The following is a 20144-nucleotide window of genomic DNA, read 5'->3' as shown; positions in this document are numbered from 1 at the left end:
GCCCGGGGGATAGGAATCGGTGTTAGGAACGGACGAACCACTGCGCAGACACGAGGGTGACGACTGAGTCACTGGCGCAAGGACTGGACTTCGGCCATTAAAAAGGCAAAGAGAGATCATATCCGACTTCCGCAAAGTTCTACCGCTAAGAATAAAAACTAAATTAAAAGGCTGAAACTGCTGTAGGCGTGAGAATCGACGGCTGGGCGAGTCTGAAACAGAAAACACACCCACAGAACTTTCCTGAAAGCAAAACAAAGACCAAATATTATTCAGAGACCTTTTTCAGCCTTTTAAAGGGAACAATGGCCCAACGTGCAGTCGCGTCAAAGCAGCGCGGTGCGACCCGTTCCTGCCCCCGTCTGCGCATATGCGCAGTCAAACACGAATCTGCGCATGTTCCGGCGGCAACAACCGTCAGCTGTCAGGTAAAATAATCTGAACTAATGCCCTCTCTGACGTTCAGGAGATCGTGCTACTTAGCAATATGATCCTCATTAACACACACCCCACGCACCGAATCAGATGCTACCGTTAGCAGTGCCATTAGAGTAATCCCACAGAGAACAGCACAGGGTCTCACTCCCGCAAATGCACAATGGTCCTCCACAATTAACAAAATATTAAATACAATAATAACAGTAATAATAATAGCTAATTATCATTCTGCACTTCTGTATGCTGCTCCGGATAAGAGCATCAGCTAAGTGATTGCAATAATCATAATAATAATAATAATAATAATAATAATACTGTCAATTAGCCTCTACATGTCAGAGTCTCTGAGACTAATCACTTGCAGCTCATTCTTTCAGCTTATGAAATCTTCCAGGCAGACTACTGAACGTAGGATGCATCTTGCAAGTCTTAATGCAGTGACGTCCTTCTGCGTTTTGCATTAACAGCACAACAATCAAATTTACAGAGACACAAATTTACGAGTCACTGGCAAACAATATTGAATGGACTGGTGAGGAGGGAGTGAGGGAATTTCAAAAGTGACGTGCAACAGACCTGCATTTATTTACGTGGACATATAATGTACTCCTTTAAAAGCGCCAGGCGTTGCTTTTAATCAGGGTGCATTTCTACATTGAGCCGTGAAGAAAACAGTTGTTCCTGATCAATAAATGAACCCATTTCCTACCGAGACCTTTTCCAACAGAAATCCATGCGCAACAAGAACGGCATAATCCTTTTTTCTTGCTTGAGCTCCACAGTGAGTGAAACTTTCATCCAAGCTTGGAAATGCCCTTAAACTCAAGGCCTGCTGGAATACTGCACTGGAATATGTAAAATCAAACTCAGAATGCCGTTCTGAATACAAAGCGACAGAACTGCACACCCTGGTCCTCAAAGTAAAGCCTGCTCTTGGTAGACTGGAGTGAAGGTCTGATTTTTTATTTTTATTTATTTTGGACCAAACAATGCAAGCTCGGTGCCCATTGGGTCTCACGGGCGATAGCCCCCACCGACCGGGGGCTTGCTTGATCAGTCACTTACCCAACACGACCTACACGCCCTAAACACGCAGTGTGACCGACAGGCGGGCTGAACGCCCCTGTGGCCGCACGCGGGTAGGGGGGGCGGGGAGTGTTCAGGATTCGGCACATGCTTGTTGCCGTGGCGCTGGTTTGCTACCCTCTCAGAGAACCCAAGGAGGGCCGCTCCTCCCCTCAGGAAGTCCCTGAGCAACCCAGGCTTTAAAGTCATCAAAGCTCCTGCATAAAGGGGCACACACTCAGTGTCACTGGCCATTTAACCTGAAGGATTAAGGATCAAATCCCAGGCAAAGTACTACCATGAGCCAGTAATACAATATATCAAAACCTGAGCTATGGAGGTAGCCTTGGATGAAGGAAGCCAACAGCCTGCGGGGGTGGGGGAGGGGGGGGGGGGGGGGGGGGGGGGGGGGGAGAATACTGCTGCGTTAAGCGCATATTTGCACAATCTCATATTTTAACATTGTTGAAGTAGCAGCAGTCTTCCATTTGTCCAGCAGCAGATTATTCTTTTACACTGCAAAGCAAAACCTGGTTTGACAAGTGTTTTAGTTTTGTATTGAGATTTTTTTATCTCTCAGGTAGAAAATATGAGCATGTTTTAATTTTTTGCTTGTCAAGTCTTATCCCATTGGCAACACTTGAATTGATTCAAATTATCTCACTCAATTAATTTGCATCTTTTTGTCTTGTTTAGCAAAAAAGTAACAAAAATAAGATGTGAAGCCTAAATATAACACAAAAATACTTGCGATGGACTTTTTTTTTGGTTTTTCAGGGCACTGCACTCAGTGTTGTCCCTTACAGTACTTCCCACAGCCTGCAAGACCAGGGTAAGGCTGCAGGGCCAACAGCAGCAGCAACAAATGACTCTAATGACTCCACATCAAATGACTCAAATTTTACTCCCCACAGAGCCCTGGAAAGAGTTTAGGCTGTTTTGTCTTCTGTGTCCAGCATTTCCAGCACCACTTCTCCTACCTACAGCTTTGTCATCTGATTTTGTACTGGTGGAGTCTGAGAACTCACTTACACCTGGTCGTTGCATGTGACTTGTAACTAGATTGTATCAAAATTAGATTGAAAAAGGATGAAAACTATGTGCCACCATTTGCCATCAGTTAAAGAACTTGAACATTATGTCTGTCAGAGCATTTCTTTCAATACAATAGCGCATTTACATTAGATAATAACATTATGTCCCATTAACGGTGTCATTCTTTATCAATAAAAAACTACAGAGCCTTAACCTAACTTCTGATGCTGGAACTTGTTTTAAAAATGTTTTTATTAAATATGGTCTATTAAGACAAAATGAATTGTATCCTACTGTATTCTAGAAAAGCCTGGGCACATTCTGCACATGCTCAGAACGGGCATGCTGATGAGTGACCATTCCGGCTCTGGCTGGTGAGAGAGGTTGCAGCTCTCCCCATTCCCCTGTTGTGTCACAGGACGTAACTGGGGCATCTGCAAGCTCTCTGTTCACTTTCTCAAGCCTGCAGTTCCTGATGAGAGAGAGTAGGGGGCCATTATCAAAATATTTCAGCTTTACTGAGGCCCGGACCTGTGGAGCCAGGGTCATAAACAGGAACATATTTTGGCAGCTAGTTGACTTTCCCTTCTGTCCCTTCTAAAATCCTTCAAAACTCTCTCACCCCGCCCCTCTTTAATTTAACTGCCTTTGTGTTCTAAACTTGAAACGCTCTCGACAGCTGTTTCCGAAAACACATGACCTCCATTGTGCCAGATTCTATTTGGGATGTTGCAAAGCCAGATCCCTTCGGAAATGAAATCTCTTCCAACTCAAGAACTTCCAAAGGTAAATACGCTGTGAAGAAGCTCTGGGCACACGCTGCCTTTCACTGTGTCTCAGTGCACAAAAAAAGTGCAGCAGACTGAAGAGTGCCTTAAAATAGGGATCTCAAACTCAGACAGAGTGTCAGTTGCTGTGGCTGCAGTGTGCTGAATCTCACTGTGTTCAGAGCAGTGTGTTTGCAGTGTATCAGAAGGTCAGTGTCAGTGTGCTGAATCTCACTGTGTTCAGAGCAGTGTGTTTGCAGTGTATCAGAAGGTCAGTGTCAGTGTGCTACAAGTCTCACTGTGTGCAGTGTGTCAGAATGCAATGCGTCAGCGAGTCAGTGTGCAGTGCGTCAGTGCTACAGGTCTTCCTTGTTTGTAGTGTGTCACTGCGCAGTGTCTACGGGTCTGTGTGCAGCGTGTCTATATGTCTGTCTGCAGTCTCTCAGTGTGTCAGTGCTACAGGACTCCCTGTGCGTAGTGTGTCAGTGAGTCAGTGTGCAGTGTGTCAGTGTGTCCATATGTAAATGTGTCAGTGTGTTAGTGTGTCAGTGAGTCAGTGTGCAGTGTCTCAGTGAGTCAGTGTCTCAGTGAGTCAGTGTCCAGTGTATCAGTGCGTCAGTGAGTCAATGTATCAGTATCTCAGTGCGTCAGTGTCTCAGTGTCTCAGTGAGTCAGCGTGCAGTGTCTCAGTGAGTCAGCGTATCAGTGAGTCAGTGTGCAGTGTCTCAGTGAGTCAGTGTGCAGTGTCTCAGTGAGTCAGCGTATCAGTGAGTCAGTGTGCAGTGTCTCAGTGAGTCAGTGTGCAGTGTCTCAGTGAGTCAGTGTCCAGTGTCTCAGTGCGTCAGTGTGTCAGTGTGCAGTGTGTCAGTGTGTCAGTGTGCAGTGTGTCAGTGTGTCAGTGTGCAGTGAGTCAGTGTGCAGTGTCTCAGTGAGTCAGTGTATCAGTGTCTCAGTGAGTCAGTGTCTCAGTGAGTCAGCGTATCAGTGAGTCAGTGTGCAGTGTCTCAGTGAGTCAGCGTATCAGTGAGTCAGTGTGCAGTGTCTCAGTGAGTCAGTGTGCAGTGTCTCAGTGAGTCAGCGTATCAGTGTCTCAGTGAGTCAGTGTGCAGTGTCTCAGTGAGTCAGTGTGCAGTGTCTCAGTGAGTCAGCGTATCAGTGAGTCAGTGTGCAGTGTCTCAGTGAGTCAGCGTATCTGACCTTCTGCGCAGCGAGGTGCAGGGCGGTGCGCTGGCTCTGGTCTGATTTGTTGACGGAGGCTCCGGCCTTCAGCAGCGTCTCTGCGCAGTCCAGCCGGTCGGCCAGCACACAGTACATCAGAGGGGTGCGGCCAAACTGGTCCTCTCTGTCCCGCAGAGAGGGATCGGCTGGGGACACGCACAGGCACACACACACACACACACACACACACACAGCCATGCACATACACACACACACACAGGCATGCACATACACACACACACACAGGCATGCACATACACACACACACACACACACACACACACACACAGCCATGCACATACACACACACACACAGCCATGCACATACACACACACACAGGCATGCACGCACACGCACAGGCACACACACACGCACGCAGGCACACACACAGGCATATGCGCGCACACAGAGGCACACACACACAAGCACAGGCATGCACGCGGGCAAACACACACACACACACGCAAAACATTCAGTGAATTACAGACAACACACACTTTCACAAAATCAATCAACAGAGCCTGCATGTGTACAAGAAGTATTTGGCAATTATAGAGTAGTTTTTAAAAATATATAACAAGCATGGGTATCTCTGGAATATCGGGTGCTGGAATACTATCAATGCACACAGACAAGATCTCACTGACGGGCACATGAGAAATCTGTGGAGCGTCTCAGTTTGACATCACTCTGAGGAGCGACGGGTAGCTCCTGCTACCCACACGGGTTCAGTTTTAAAAAAAAAAAAAACATTTTTTGCACAAATCCAGAGTCGGTACGTGGGAGCCAGACGGGGTGCTGTACCTGTGATCAGCCTTTGGAGGGCGCTCCTGTCTCCGTTCACTGCGGCGGCGTGGACCTGCGAGCCCAGGAGGGCGGAGCCCGGGGAGGCGGGGTCGGCGGGGCAGAGCGGGAGCAGGGACGCCTGCAACGGCAAAACGGACCGTCGGACGCTTAACATGGCCGCCCGTTTCCACTTCCTGCGCATCACAGCGGCGCTCTGGGGCCGCGCCCACGACCGCGTTTTTAAACTCCGCGCTGGGCCTCTACGGCCGAGCGCTAAGTCGTTACCCGAGGTCATAATCACGGCGTGTAGCGACGCAGCGGGACGACTGTGTGTGAATGGACAGGGGCTGAGCCCCAGTAACGGCTCTCCCTGGGGCTGGCCTCCGTCACAGCAGGCCCCCTTTTGAAGCCTGTTTAGCCGGGACCCACACGGAGGCTCAGGTAGCAGGCAGCAGGCTCGGGGGCCAGGGGAATGCTGGGTAATCCAGTAACAGGAAGCGGCTCGGCGAGGGCCGGGGGAATCCCCCGCTGGGCGACAGGCCTCCCCTCTCTCCATGTTTTATTCATGCCTCATCAATACTGCAGCAGGCCTGGGCAGGGGAGGGGCCCAGCACACAAATCAATTACAGCTACACACACACAGACACACATGCACTGTACACACACACACACACACACACACATACACACACACACACACACAGTACACACACACACACACAGACACACATGCACTGTACATACACACACACTGTACACACACACACATACACACACACACAGACACACATGCACTGTACATACACACACACTGTACACACACACACAGACACACATGCACTGTACATACACACACACTGTACACACACACAGACACACATGCACTGTACATACACACACACTGTACACACACACACAGACCACATGCACTGTACACACACACACACATAGTATACACACTTACACACACACACACTGTACATACATGCATACGCGCACACACATACACACACATACAGTATACGCACTCACACACATACATGCAAAAAGAAACATACACCAAGAGTACACAAACAGACACACATACATATACACAAAGTATATACAGACAAAAATCACACACAGACAAAAATCACACACATATACAAATAAAAATATTGTATTGTATGTAGACAAACACTATACAGACACATACACACACACACACACAGTTGTCAACAGTAATCTCTCAATTTGGTCAGGTCTATACTGCTTTGTAACTGCAACACAGACTGAACCACCCGCAAAACAAGACTGACAGCAGCAGCCTGAAAGCTTCCGGATCTTTCCCGGAGCCTCGGCCCCCTGAATACAAAGCCGTCAGCTGGAGCCACTTGCCGCCGGGGCGGGAGGGCAGAGGTGGGCGGCCTGCTGGCCTCACTCAGATCCCCGGCGTGACTGCGAGAGCTGTGCCCCAGAGCCCGGCCGCCCCGGGCCAACTCTGAGCCGGGGGGCCTGTAAGTCATTCTGAGAGCGTCGCAACTGCAAAGTGATTTATTTTTTAAAAGTATGAACGCGGTTAACTAAAACTGAGCAGTGCCTGGCACAATTTGCAAAAGGAAAAACCTGAAAAAACCTTTCAACCAAATGCATTTTGGGAAGGATTATGTGCATCTGACAGGTCCAACCCCCCTCCCCCCCACCAAAAAACTACTCCCTTAAACACAGGCTTCAGATAAATCATCATCATTTAGAAAATAAAGAAGGGAATTCAAGCACAGATCCTGTCCGGCCTACAGGACAGCAATAAATTTAACTCCGTATAGGACCCAAAGGGTCTTAATAGCTGAATAAAGATCACCACTAGCACTAGAAGTAGGCTAATAACTTGAAATACTTTATCCATTTAGACACTCGTTAAATTACTTGCAATTTTTAAAAAATCTCTATTTTACCAATATTAAGACCACAATTCTTGCATATACAGTTCTGTTTAATAACATGCAAAAAAGTCTGAGACCTGCAGGACTTTTTTTTTCATTTTTCCAGAATCCAGTGTTAAAGCACATCAAACATGCATCTGAACGCGGACTGAAGACTCGGCCCTGAGGAGGATGGTTCTGGACTCGGTAAGCTGTGGGTTCAACGCTCTCGGTTCATCACCAGAATACGCCCGTCCCAGGACAGGAATGTTCTCACGGTTCGGAGGACGGACGCCCCCTTTGACGCCTGCGGCGCACAGCGTCTGCCTGCGAGTTACCACGAGCTCGTTAAAAAATGGAGGACCTACACACGCACGGTAGCCCAATCTGGGGGGTGAGGGGGGAGCTCAGGTACGGCTAACCCCAGCGTTTTGGGCTCGGTGTTTTGAACGCGGGAAGGAGGACCGGCGCTCCAGGTGGCGCGTCACGTCCGTGTCGCGACTCTAATATCGGAAAAGGACAAACTACGGAAACAGAAGGCATGAGCTCAAAATGCTTTTTTTATCGCATGGCGGTGCCGCCATCTGCGTCCAAGACCTCTGAAAGGAGACCGCTCAGAGAAACCCCACGGAGCTCCGTGACAGACTGCCAACAGAGCGGCCCGCTCTCAACAGCTTTCATTTTACCACAGCTTATTATTCAGGCCTGTACACGGCCAGGGGGAAAGAACGACCCTAGAGCTTAAGTACAGATCATTTTCATCCAAGCACCCCAACCCCACCACCCCAACACCCCACCCCAACACCTGAAGCTGGGCAGACAGAGACAGAGAATCTGACCCGCTGTGCCAGCATTCCTGCAGGTAATTACCCATCATGCCCGGCACTCCGACTTCCCTGCCCAGTAGCAGAGTCACGGGGAGCTAATGGGGGTTAGTTGTTTTAGCGGTTGGTTCAGAGATGGTGCTTAGATCGTTTAGGGGGTCCTACTGGCAAAGCGGGGTCTGTAACTCCCTGGCATTTACTGCTGACCCGAGGGCAAATCCCACATGCCAACACGCTCATTTGCCTAAACGAAAAACATGCCCAGCGTAGTCTCCCGGTGGGTGGGATCTGTTAATAAGTGCTTGTGTTAAAAAAAGAGAAAAAAACAACAAAAGGCCGTGGTGTTTGTTTTTAAACGTGGCTAGCTCCTAGTGATCATCACACCTACGAGAGCGGGACTGCTGCACATTACACTCAATTACTTAGCAGCACGACAGTGCGGTGTGTGCGTGTGTGTGTGTGTGTGTGTGTGTGTGTGTGTGGGTGTGTGTATGTGTGTGTGTGTGTGTGTGAGTGTGTGTGTGCGCGCGTGTGTGTGTGTGTGTGTGTGTGTGCGAGTTTTCGTGAGAGGGAATATTTAGGGGGGGCTTCACTGAGACCGACCAAAAAGTCTTCCCGACTCCTCACGTCACACACAGACAGAACCCCAGCTATGAAACAGCTGCATCGGAGACACTGCAACTCTTTAGGGAATCACTGTACATTACTGTGTGGGTTCATTCACGGCGAAACCCAACGGCTGGGAAACTACATTACGATCCATTAGGATACAGAAACACACTATAAGCATGTAATAATTATGAAGCCCTTGGAGGAGAGGTTGCCAGGTACAAGCTCACTTCATTGCGATCGTCTCTTTCCCTGTTGTTTCTATGAATTAGGCTACCTGAACGCGCCGAGCGACTCAAGCACATAATTACGATGAGCCATTATAGTGCTCTCACATTATCAGCCCTCTAATATGAGTTACACAGAAAAACTGCAACCAAATGTTTAAAAGGTCAAAACAGCCTGTAAGGCATATGCTCAAAAGTAGATTGTATACTGTGACTTTAATATGGAATTTTTGCATAACCATAGAATATTTTATGACACTACAGGTGACTTCTGAAAACATTACACAGTATGTTTTTTTTTTAACTGACAGATTTCCTGACCTATATAACAACGTTGGATTCATTTTTGCTATTTCAAATTGTATATAATTTCTACTGCAGGTGATAGTCAATGTGAATCAGAATGTAGGGCCATATGTATTATGTTCACTGGATAGACACCTTGTCCTTCACACTTAAGCTAACATTTCAGATGCTAAGCTAAAGTGACAAGCTAAAAACTGGAAGCATAACGTGTTTTTGGTCATTTGTGGCTCAGTTTTAGGATGGAATGCAGAAAAAGTGATGTTATTTTTCCCAGTGAGGTTAAATCAAAATAATTAGGCTACTATGAGTCACTGCATTGGATCAATACATTTTCTAAGTTACAAAATATTGAAAAGTGTGTGCATCTCCTTCGAGGGAACCTGGTATTCACTTGGTAAACACTCTTATTGGCTCTTTTCCTTGAATAATTATTTCAGGAAATGGAAGAAGCACAAAATTGATCCTATTTACTGAGATACTGAGATAGGTTCTCCCTAATTATCAGCTTAATTAGCACATACCCTTATCCAGGGACACTTGAAATGCACATTACATTACCTATGTATGCATAAGTAAGAGACAAACTGACTGACAAACTGAATGTTTTCCTGACAAAATTACATGAAGGAGACAAATATCATCAAGTATCACACAGACGAGCTAATGGCACGTAGCGCAACTTGAAATCAGCAAATGCAATAAACTGCCTTTCGATACTTATAAGCGCAACATTTAAGGAGAAATGTAAAAAATAATAGCTAAAACATGCCAAATTCCATTACAAGATGGTATAAGGGCACAAAAACTGATATTTCCATGAAGAAAACATCTACGCTGTTCACTTTAAAGCCGGTGTTATTGTGCAAGACGCTTAGCTCGCGGCAGTACAAACAGCACATTAGAAGTGCTTTTTAAAAGGGAGTATTCGATTTTCGCTCAGAACAAAGGTTGACCTACAGCCTGACGCGCACCAAGCTGTGGAGTGATACAGCCCTCCCTCGCTCCCTCCCCCAGAGCGCAGGAGGGAAAAACTGAATGAAACGCAAATTAAAACTGCATTTCCCATCTCCACTTTTCTTTTACCGAACACTGAAAATATTCCATTCATGCTCCGTGGGGAAAAAGTGCTTTCCAACATGTAGGGGCGTGGTTTTGACGGAGCTCCTGGGTGGAGTGGGTTGGGGTTGGGGTTGGGGTGGGGATGAGGGGGCTTTGGGGGTGGCCGCTGGCGGATGTTTAGGCTGGCGTCCGTGCCTGCGTCACTCCCCCAGTGACGCTGAGGCAGTGAGTGGGTAGCGTGAGACCGGCTCCTCATGCTGTTACACCACCTCCACCGCCCCACCCCACCCCTCCACCGCCCCCCTACCCCCTGGCAGGGGCTCTGGAATGCATTTGGGATTCATGCGGTCCAGGCGCAGACAGCCGACCGTGCCAATAAGGGGGGGGGCAGGTCCCACCAGGCGGAGAGGGTGGGGGGGGCAGGAGTTTGTGCAGGCACCGCTCCAACTAGTCTGGCACAACCAAGAGTACATGGGTGGGGGGAGGAGGTCAAAGAAACGACCCCCTTCCCCCTCCCTCCCAGTTTGGATTCTCTTCACAGATTTTCTTTTTAGACTTAATTCGGCTGATTCAGGACTTTCCAGGGCCAGACCAATAAAAAGGGAAGAAAAAGAAAAGAATGAGAGAGGAAGGGAGGGAGGGAGACAGAGAAACATCCCAGAGAACAGCAACTGTAGTCTCCTGTGAGCCGGCACTCACCGGGGAATGTACCGAGGGTCAAGCCCAGGGGTGGAAGGCTGAGGGAGAGGAGGTGTGTGTGCGTGTGTGTGTGTGTGCGTGTGCGTGTGTGCGTGTGTGTGCGTGTGTGTGTGTGCGCCAGTATTCATGCTGTGCTGAGGCTGGATTCAGATGTTGGTGCGGTCAGTGTTCACATGCCTGTATGCATCGGTTTACTTTAGTTATAATTTAACATGTGCATCTAATTGAGCTTTAAACAGTAACTTTCTGGAAATGGTTAATAAACTATTGGAAAATTAAACCTCCAGGGGAATTGAGTGATTAGATCAACTTACAGAACTATCAAATCAAATGCTCAGGAAGAACAACTACATTTTTACTGGGTTTTAATGTTCTAGTAGAGCCATTATGGGTCCCTTTTAATTTTCCTAATTCCAACATGAGACAGATGGAATTTCCCTAGACCAAGGACTTGGCTGGCCACGGGAACAGAAACCTTACGCTGGGAAGACTTTCAAAACAATCTTCAAGTTCCATACGGCGGGTAAAGAGGAGGTCATTACTACGTGTGACAGACAGTATTTGGTTACAGACTACAACCAAACTGATATGCCTTTCCAGGATGTGAACTAAGGAAACATTTAGTCACAGGGTAAGGTGAGAGGGAGGGGCCTAACCGGCTGTCCTCATCAGGCATCAGTGCTGGGTGGCCAATAAAATTTTATTTTAGAGTGCGAAAAGAATCAGTTGTTCCTTCTGGGAACTGAACTGTGATCTCAGAAACATTATTTCATGCGTGCCGGCAAAATGAACAACATTGTGGTCATTAATGGCTGTGTTCAGATTTCCCATCTAGCCGTGTTCTATTCACACAAGCCTGATGGGATCCATCCGACAGTCGCCATGTTCTAGGGGTGGAGGACATAGAGGTCAGCTGCCACTTCTGCTTCCTGGCAATCCATGCGGTTCTTAAAACGGAATAAAGATCAACTGAAGTATTCGGTTACTGGAGCCAACCATGGAACTAAGCAGCTCCATTTCTTTACATGGCTAAACCACTTCCGGACTGACTCAAATACGTGGATGGCATAGCCTGCGTTAACCTCATTTGAATAATTCTGGTAATTAACTACGCTCTGTGCTCAACCTACAAATCCATCCAGGATCATTCTCCTCATACCTAAACCCATACATTCTGTGCAAAATGTGTTGGCCTGTACTGCAACCATGGGTGCAGGAGGTATGAAAATCAATCAAGAACAGCTTGACAACAATCTCCCAGTACACCTCTATAACTAAGGTCCACAGGAATCTATACTCAAACCTAAAACATAGCCCTACCAATTCCTCCATGAACATACAGAGACAGAGAACGCGTGAGGTCCTTCAGTCTGGTGACACTTGTCGGATATGTGGTTTTTAGATTATCACCTTTGAGAAACAGATTATATAATTTGATCTGGCTAACTCGCTCTCTGTGATGACAGGAATGTTACTCGTATTCTCTCTCTGCCCCCCCCCCTTCCTTCACAAACACCAAAGGAATGCCTCTGGGGCAATTAGGGTCACACCAAAGGTCTCTCAAATCCAATCCATTTGGGTTTAAAAGAGATATTCAAAAGCTGAGCTGGTTTTCCTCATAACATATTCATGTTGAGTCTCTCAGGAAAGCCTGTAAGGCAATTCATCTTTTGACAATAATATCACAGGGCTTAGCCCTGCTTACAACAACACAAGGCAACTTTAATATGCCCATTTGTCAGTTTTCAGATAATACAGTCCCTGTCTGCAACCACACTTCACCCCACACCATACCCTCTCAACCATACCCTCTCCCTCGTAAAACCACTTAAAAATGAAGACTTTTCTTTAGCTGGTTAGTCAGAGTCAGGTAGAAGAAAGTACTTCTTGGGGAGCTTAACATCTGTCAGCAGTATCTGTTGTGGTGGACATTCAGGGGTGGATATCAGCTGTTGCCAACAGAGGAATCTGAACTTTGCATCTGGGCCTGGTGTTGTGTGGTGTCTGGTGCATCCAAAATCTGACATTTCTGTTTTACAGCTCACCTGGCATTTTTATATTTTCATCGCTGGCTTTTTGGAATATTCGGATGCCTTTTGGTTTTTGGACTTGATCTTAGTTTCGTATGGGACTATTTAGGAAGCTGTGGTTTGGTATTTTCTTTCATTCACCTCTTGTATGAATGGCCTGTCCATGTCTGTAACATTTCCTATTTTTTTAAGTTTGCTGAACATCATCTTTAGATCAGATGTAAATATTTGTTGCAACTTAATACATTTCTTAGTTCTAATCTGGTTGTGAGTAGTACACCTGACAAAGGTTGATCCAACAGGTTGCTCAGCCTATCAACAAATTCAGTGATTTCATAATTCATATCTTTGATAACAATTAACAAATTAAATCAACAAAATGTATTTTACATGTTGGATAAGTGAGGGGTTTTAACTGTGGATGCACTTGTGTTTGGTATTCAAAGTGCGGGACATCAAACAAGGGCCTTAGTGGTTCAAACTGCTGGACTTAGAAAATTAAACATATTTCACTTAATCCTCACTTTGCCGACACACTCTTTAGTCAGTGTTGATAATTAGGCAGTAAAAATGTGAAAGTAAAGTTATCACAGGTGAGATGAAATTTCAAGGTAAATATGCCCTTTTGTAAAATCAAAAGAGCACTGGGCATGAGAAATAGAGACCACTCACTCATTATGAGAACACATCCCTAACACAGCTCTTCTTGAATCTCGCTCATTAGCAGTAGAAAGAGCTTCCCGCATGGCCTGAGCACCAGCTTCCGGACTTAAAGCCCAGCTCTTAAACCTCCACTCAACCCTGTCTCACCTCTCCTCGAGTACAAAGATTTGCTCATCTTTTGGCAATTTTTAACTACTGGTGCTCTTTGCGATCAATGTCATAGCATCAAAATTGTGTTTGGCTATAGGTTGACTATTGCACTTGTGTATGACATGGTTTCATTTGTGTTACAGAGAATTTCTCTACACTGGTGTTATCAAGCCTTATTGTACGCAGTAAGTTCATATAATACAGGACTGTTCGATCCCATCACACCATACTAAATTTTTGCACAGAAGAATTTACCATTTACAGTGTGAGAACCCCTTCAGATACACAAAACAGCGGAAGTATCTGAGAAGTGAAGGAATGTGTGTAGTCTTACCCGGTGCTACTGGAACTTTATTTATCTGACTCCAAAATAGTGTTTCAAGCTTTACTCTGTGCTAACAGGTATGCACAGACGAAAGAGACCGCAGTCTGCCAGTGGTGTGGCTTTATACAGACTGCTACCTAACTTGGTAGATGTGGACATGTCTTTGGCTTGTGTAGCCTGCATAAATACAGCTGTTTATCCTGCTACGACACCGGAGTATAGGTGAGTGACTACGGGGTGCAGATATCCTGAGTTCCATGTGTATGCAAGGATCTTAAAACTGTTAGGTGTGTAGTGGTAAGAGTCAAAGAGGAATGTCAGGGTAAAATGAATGCAGTTTATTGTTCAGTGTGTCTAGTAATAATGACAATATACAATGGTGCAAAACGTGAGTGGTGAAATACGTGTAAATGGCTTATACACGCAGGAGACCGTGATGAAGAGTCTCCCCAAACCACTGCACATTTCCCCTTATACAAAACGATCAAAGTCATCAAATAAAGACAGAGATCAATGATCATGCTTGCACTACCTCTGTAAGCATATCACACCAGGTTAAACTTGGTATTTCGACACCCATAGGTATCAACATAATTAATCAGCACCCCACCACGAAAGACACCAACTTGTTCCCCATGACATCAGTTTTCCAACAATACAAAACATGATTACATTGTATTATGGAGAACCTAAAGTTCCCGTAATGCTCATCCAATTGGATGTTTTGCAACTGAGCACGGTCTCTTCATTACAGTTGCTGACTCCTTGTCAGCACAGTAAACAGACTGTTTTACTTTGAGGGTCTGATAAGACTGCCCTACAACACATTGGAAGCATGTGATATAAGGTGACAGAGAACACAGTACATGTTCAGGGAGAGCGCAAATTAAACGTGTTCCTCGTGCGACTGTGTGACACGACTTCTCCTCGGGGGCCCCTTCTCCAGACATGAGCGACACCTCAATAACCTGCAGAGTGCGGTAATATTAAACCTCAGGGATCTGAGCCGCGATAATGCGGGCTCGGGGGTCCCTCCCCCCCGCTCCCCACTGACCAACCCGCTAACCCTACCCAAGGGTGGGCGGGGCCCCTGTCGCCAAGCACAGCCGCTAATTAAGCCATTATTTCGGAGACGGGGGCTTGCTGCCACTCCCAATATGCATCCTGGCGGCGAAGGTGCGGACAACGCAAGGTGACAAATGAAGCCACAGGGGGTACGGCGCCACACTTCCGGGGAGGGTAATGTAATTAGGCCAGCCCAGAGCTGCCAATCAAAGTTCACAAGACCCGCACAGACGCAGCGGCGGTGACTGAAGTGTTATGCCCCTCCCCTCCCTTCACAGTACAAAATTCGCGAAAAGAATGAAAGCGGCTATATAAACACAATTAAGTGTTTTTAATCTTCTTTCCCCCTAAAGGTTTTCCCATAATTCAACATTAAATTGCATTTTTAAGTCTGACCAAACCCACGGATCTCAGGGGGAAAAAAACCTCCCCTGCCAACCGAAACTCCCCCGCTGGACGACGCGATGGCTGATCACACATCACCTCACAAGGCCTCGCAGCCACACACAGCCTGGACTGGGCCGCAGGGTGGATCAGCGCCCGCCACGGCATGTCAGACTCCATTTTATCATTATGTTTTACATTCATACAATGAACCAGTCCTGAGACCTACAGGCAGGAGCAATAACATCGGTATCGAGCAGAGGTATCCCAGCAGTAATCACCTGCTGGCTAGGCTAGGCTCCAGCTCCCCGCCAGTCAGGCTTCGGCTTTACAGAGATAAAGAGGAACTAGTTCCCGTTTCCCCGAGAGCGCAGCGGTCTTGTTTGTGCTCCCAGCCCTGTCTGATGAAATGATCACGGCGGATGTGCGGCAGTAATTGCATCATCTGACCTACCTGTCAGAGGAGGATGGCGGTCGTGGGCTCGCAGAAGCATCTTCATTAGAGTGATCCCCACTTCTCCTCATTTATCTGAGCTATAGCCACAATACAGGGGGATCAGCCCTTACGAAACCCACAACACAGGGGATTAGCCCTTCCCTGAATAAACCCAAAACACAGGGGATCAGCCCTTCCCTGACTAAACCCAAAACACAGGGGATCAGCCCTTCCCTGAATAAACCCAAAACACAGGGGATCAGCCCTTCCCTGAATAAACCCACAACACAGGGGATTAGCCCTTCCCTGACTAAACCCAAAACACAGGGGGATCAGCCCTTACGAAACCCACAACACAGGGGATTAGCCCTTCCCTGACTAAACCCAAAACACAGGGGATTAGCCCTTCCCTGAATAAACCCACAACACAGGGGATTAGTCCTTCCCTGACTAAACCCACAACACAGGGGATTAGCCCTTCCCTGACCATAGCCCTCAGATGTCCTGTGCATCTGCTTTGCCTTTCTGCAACTGCATGTGTGTGTATGCGTGTGTGTGTGTCACTCAATAAAAGGGTTGAACGAACAGATGCCGGTTCTTGTTTGTTGTAAACAGTAGCAACAGAGAAGAATGAACATATAGGTACATTGCCAGAATGTTCTCTGACATTCTAAACAAAAAGCTAGTAACAGTTTGTGCAGGCAGAGGGTAAAACTCGCAAAAATCCAAGACTTTCTATTGAGTGATCAATTTTAAATTTACTAAATTTAATCTAGCAAGACAAACAGGCTCTCTCCTTCATACTGAATAGAGCCACAAGTTTGATGCATTGTAAGATGTCTTGTGAAATCTCAATACGTGCCATAGCTGCTAGCAAGAATCAGAGTGGTACAGAAGGTGCCTTTTCCAGGCAATAACAGGCTTCTAATATGTGCAGCCAGCATTACAACTGTTAACTACGGTTTGGGGACCTTGCTGTCTTTATTTTATTTATTTATCTAAATATAGAGTATAGAATAAGTTTGTCTTCATAGCCCCATTGAAAGTCAGTTGGACTTTAATTTTCTTTACCCTCCAAACTTCACTGCCATCTATAGGCCTAACACCACAGTTGCAAACCAAATAATGCTTTTATCACGCAAATCTGCCATCCTCCATTTAAAAAAAAAAGTTACTAGGTTGACCAGTTAGAAAAATTAGCTAGTGATCTACCAGTACTCAAGGACTCGTTGCCACAGTTTCCAGGGTAAGCAACCTTCAATCATCTATGCAAAGCTAGGGCTAGAAAATATACCATGCCAAATCATTCTTGTGTGATTAAAGCTTGTTTTTATACAATGAAAACAATGTTCTTTCCCATTACAGTAAGGTAAAAAGCCAGATGAGCCTGCATCCATTTCTGAATCTCATATTGCAAACACATGCCAACAAGACACAGAGGGGTCATTGTTACACAAGCAATGTACGTAGTTGGTAATGGTTGGACATATTTATTAGATAATATTTCATTTTGTGAGTTACAAGGCACATTATTTGTTTTGTTATGCCATATCCTGTAAAAAAGGCAAATGATGTAGTCCTTTAAGACTATGGTCAATGTGTCTTTCTAACTGCTGAACTGATGTTGTTACAAAGGTAATATACTCTATGGAGCAAGGATACAGCCAACATACCACACCAAGTAAATTAATCAGAAATGTGCTATGGTAACTGAATGATAGTGTGTGAGTACAACTGCCTGTGGAATACAGTCTAGAAGGCCTTCAAATCCCCCCAAATGTCTGTGCATGTCCCTGTCTAACTGAATGAATCAGCTATGAACTGAATGAACTGAATGAATCAGCTATGTAAATATATATTTTAAATATTTTTAATTAACCGTTTGAATAAGTACTTCTATAGCTGATAGTCATTCAGTTTGGGATTCATTCACTCTATTCACAAAATTAGGCAGACCTTTTACAACAGAGTAAAACAGGGTTCCAATGGTTTACACACATTCACAACAGGTGTGTACGCACATTTAAAATCAAGGATTCAAGGAACAGGAAATTTGGGGCTTGGTCATTAATTCCAAAGCAAATACTGTCACATATTGGCACCAACCCTGACTAATGATCTAGCTCAGCAGCAGATGTGTTCACATCTCACTCAAACAAGATGAAACTGAATGAGGGCCATGTGTCCCAAGGCTGAGGTTAGAACCTCATTCTCCCAGGTACAAGCCACCTAGTCGACACATACAGAATGTTCATTACTTCACCTGGGTAACCAACCGTCGCTTGGTAACAGCGGCTTTACCAAGCACAGCAGTCAGGAAGCAGGGCTGTGCAGGGAAGAGCCTTGCGATAGGATGGCAACCAGATGGCGGCAGGGATAACAAGGGTTCTTCAGAGACTGGCTCTACTGAGACAGAAGCAAAACACCTGCCTGCAGGTTGCCCTCTTTAATGTGACTAAAATGACTACATTGTCCTCCATGTATGTTTGACATAAGTAGTTAACTTTGTGGTGTGACTTGCAGGCACTCTCCCTTGGCGTGGAGGCACTCGCCAGACAGCAGTTTCACACGGGTGCTGTACCAGAGGTTTATCAGGCCAAAGCGTGGGCAGGACCTGTTTTTGTGTCCGGGTCTGGCAAAAAAACGTCTTCACTAGCCCTCCCCACACCCCGCCTCAAAGCAACTCAAACCCCATGTGCTATATGGGGCACATCTCAGTATACGGCAAGCCTCAGACCTTGAAGCTTTTACACCATGTGGTTTATAAGACAGCACTCTCAGACATTAGTCAAATTATTCCTGCTTATTCCTGGGAAGGACTTGATTTCTGTTTAATAGGAAAAGCATATTCACATGGGAAAAGTATATTCACATGGGGATATATGCCTATGGCAACACCCACACACACACACTGCACACAGTTCATTGCAAGGTCTTTGCCAATGAGACCTAAAAGGTGCTGGAGAATTATCTATTACAGTGTCAAATCAGAAAACCGGTTTTGCCAGCCATAACTGAATTGAAAAAAGTGTGCTTTTACAACTTATGAATACCATTAAGGTACATACTGGTAATATTACTACCACAAGAACAATAACTAGCAATATTTGCATTTGAAACATTGGAATATTGAAATTAAATTGAAAACGAAAAATTTAACCAAAGCCCAGTGGCAGATCCTCTTCAGCATGGGTGCAAGGGTCCTGAACCCTGGATCTAGAGAGCCACAGGATCTGCGGCACTGATAGCAGCCTAAAATCAGCAGCTGGGTTATACCCAAGAATCCAGTTTAGGTGAGTTCTTGGCTTTATTCAATTTGATCACTTAAGTGCCGAGTGACCACGAATATAAAAACACCACTAAAATATAACCTGCCAGACACTGGGCTCAGTCTGGCCAATCCTGTCCTTTACCACAGGCCTCACAGAAAACACCCATAAACAGCTCTGACAAAACATCACTCATTAAACTAAAAGACCTCCACAAACAAGACGGCACTCAGTAGAACGCATACCTCTGCAGCCAACACTATGCAGTTGTCAAGACATGCCAGTTCCACATGTTGGAAATTCACCAAACGTTAATCATTTCTTCCAAACCCTTCACATCAGGAGATATCTCAAATCGGGCATGAGATATGGCTGCTTAAATTCTAGCATTTAAGTCAGTTATTGCAACACCACATGGAAAATCAGCACTATATTTCAGTGACCAGAAAAAACAGTTATCCATCAAAGTTTCATAGCATTACGTGAATCTGTTCGGAAGTTCTATGACCGTTTGTGTGAAGCCACGCCCATTGCCATACCCGCCTCCCCAGTGGTCAATCAGTGTGAAAAATGTATCCCTTTTTCCTTGCCCCATGACCAAGCATTCCATAAAGTTTCATGCAAATCAGTTAATAACTTTCGGAAATATCCTGCTGACAAACTGACTGGCTGACTGACTGACGGACGGACGGACTGACTGACTGACAGACAGGCGGACAGAATGAGGCAAAAACAACCCCTGAGAACGTTGGCAATAAGGATAATAAGCAAAAAGTCAGAAACAGAGCTGGAATTATTTTCTCTAAGACGTAGCCTAGTTGCGTCAAGATTCAAGACATCTCTGCATTTTCACATTTTTGACATCAAAACGATCCATAAAAGCAACA

At 45.9% G+C, this 20144-nt stretch overlaps 1 protein-coding gene across 1 annotated transcript in view; it reads right to left on the bottom strand.

Moving 5' to 3' along the window:
* The window catches only part of invs (inversin), a 53611-nt gene that overhangs the window by 28714 nt on the left and 4753 nt on the right, over positions 1-20144 (bottom strand). The window contains exons 3-4 of the mRNA XM_035380316.1: positions 5329-5449; positions 4503-4669 (exon numbers count right to left, since the gene is read on the bottom strand). Of these exons, the coding sequence (XP_035236207.1) occupies positions 4503-4669; positions 5329-5449 (288 nt within the window). The remainder of the gene's footprint in view (positions 1-4502; positions 4670-5328; positions 5450-20144) is intronic.

Source organism: Anguilla anguilla, chromosome 1 (genome assembly GCF_013347855.1).
Source record: "Anguilla anguilla isolate fAngAng1 chromosome 1, fAngAng1.pri, whole genome shotgun sequence".
Taxonomy (NCBI): Eukaryota; Metazoa; Chordata; class Actinopteri; order Anguilliformes; family Anguillidae; genus Anguilla; species Anguilla anguilla.
The sequence above is the reverse complement of the archived record's forward strand: the minus strand, read 5'-3'. Positions and strand labels throughout refer to the sequence as shown.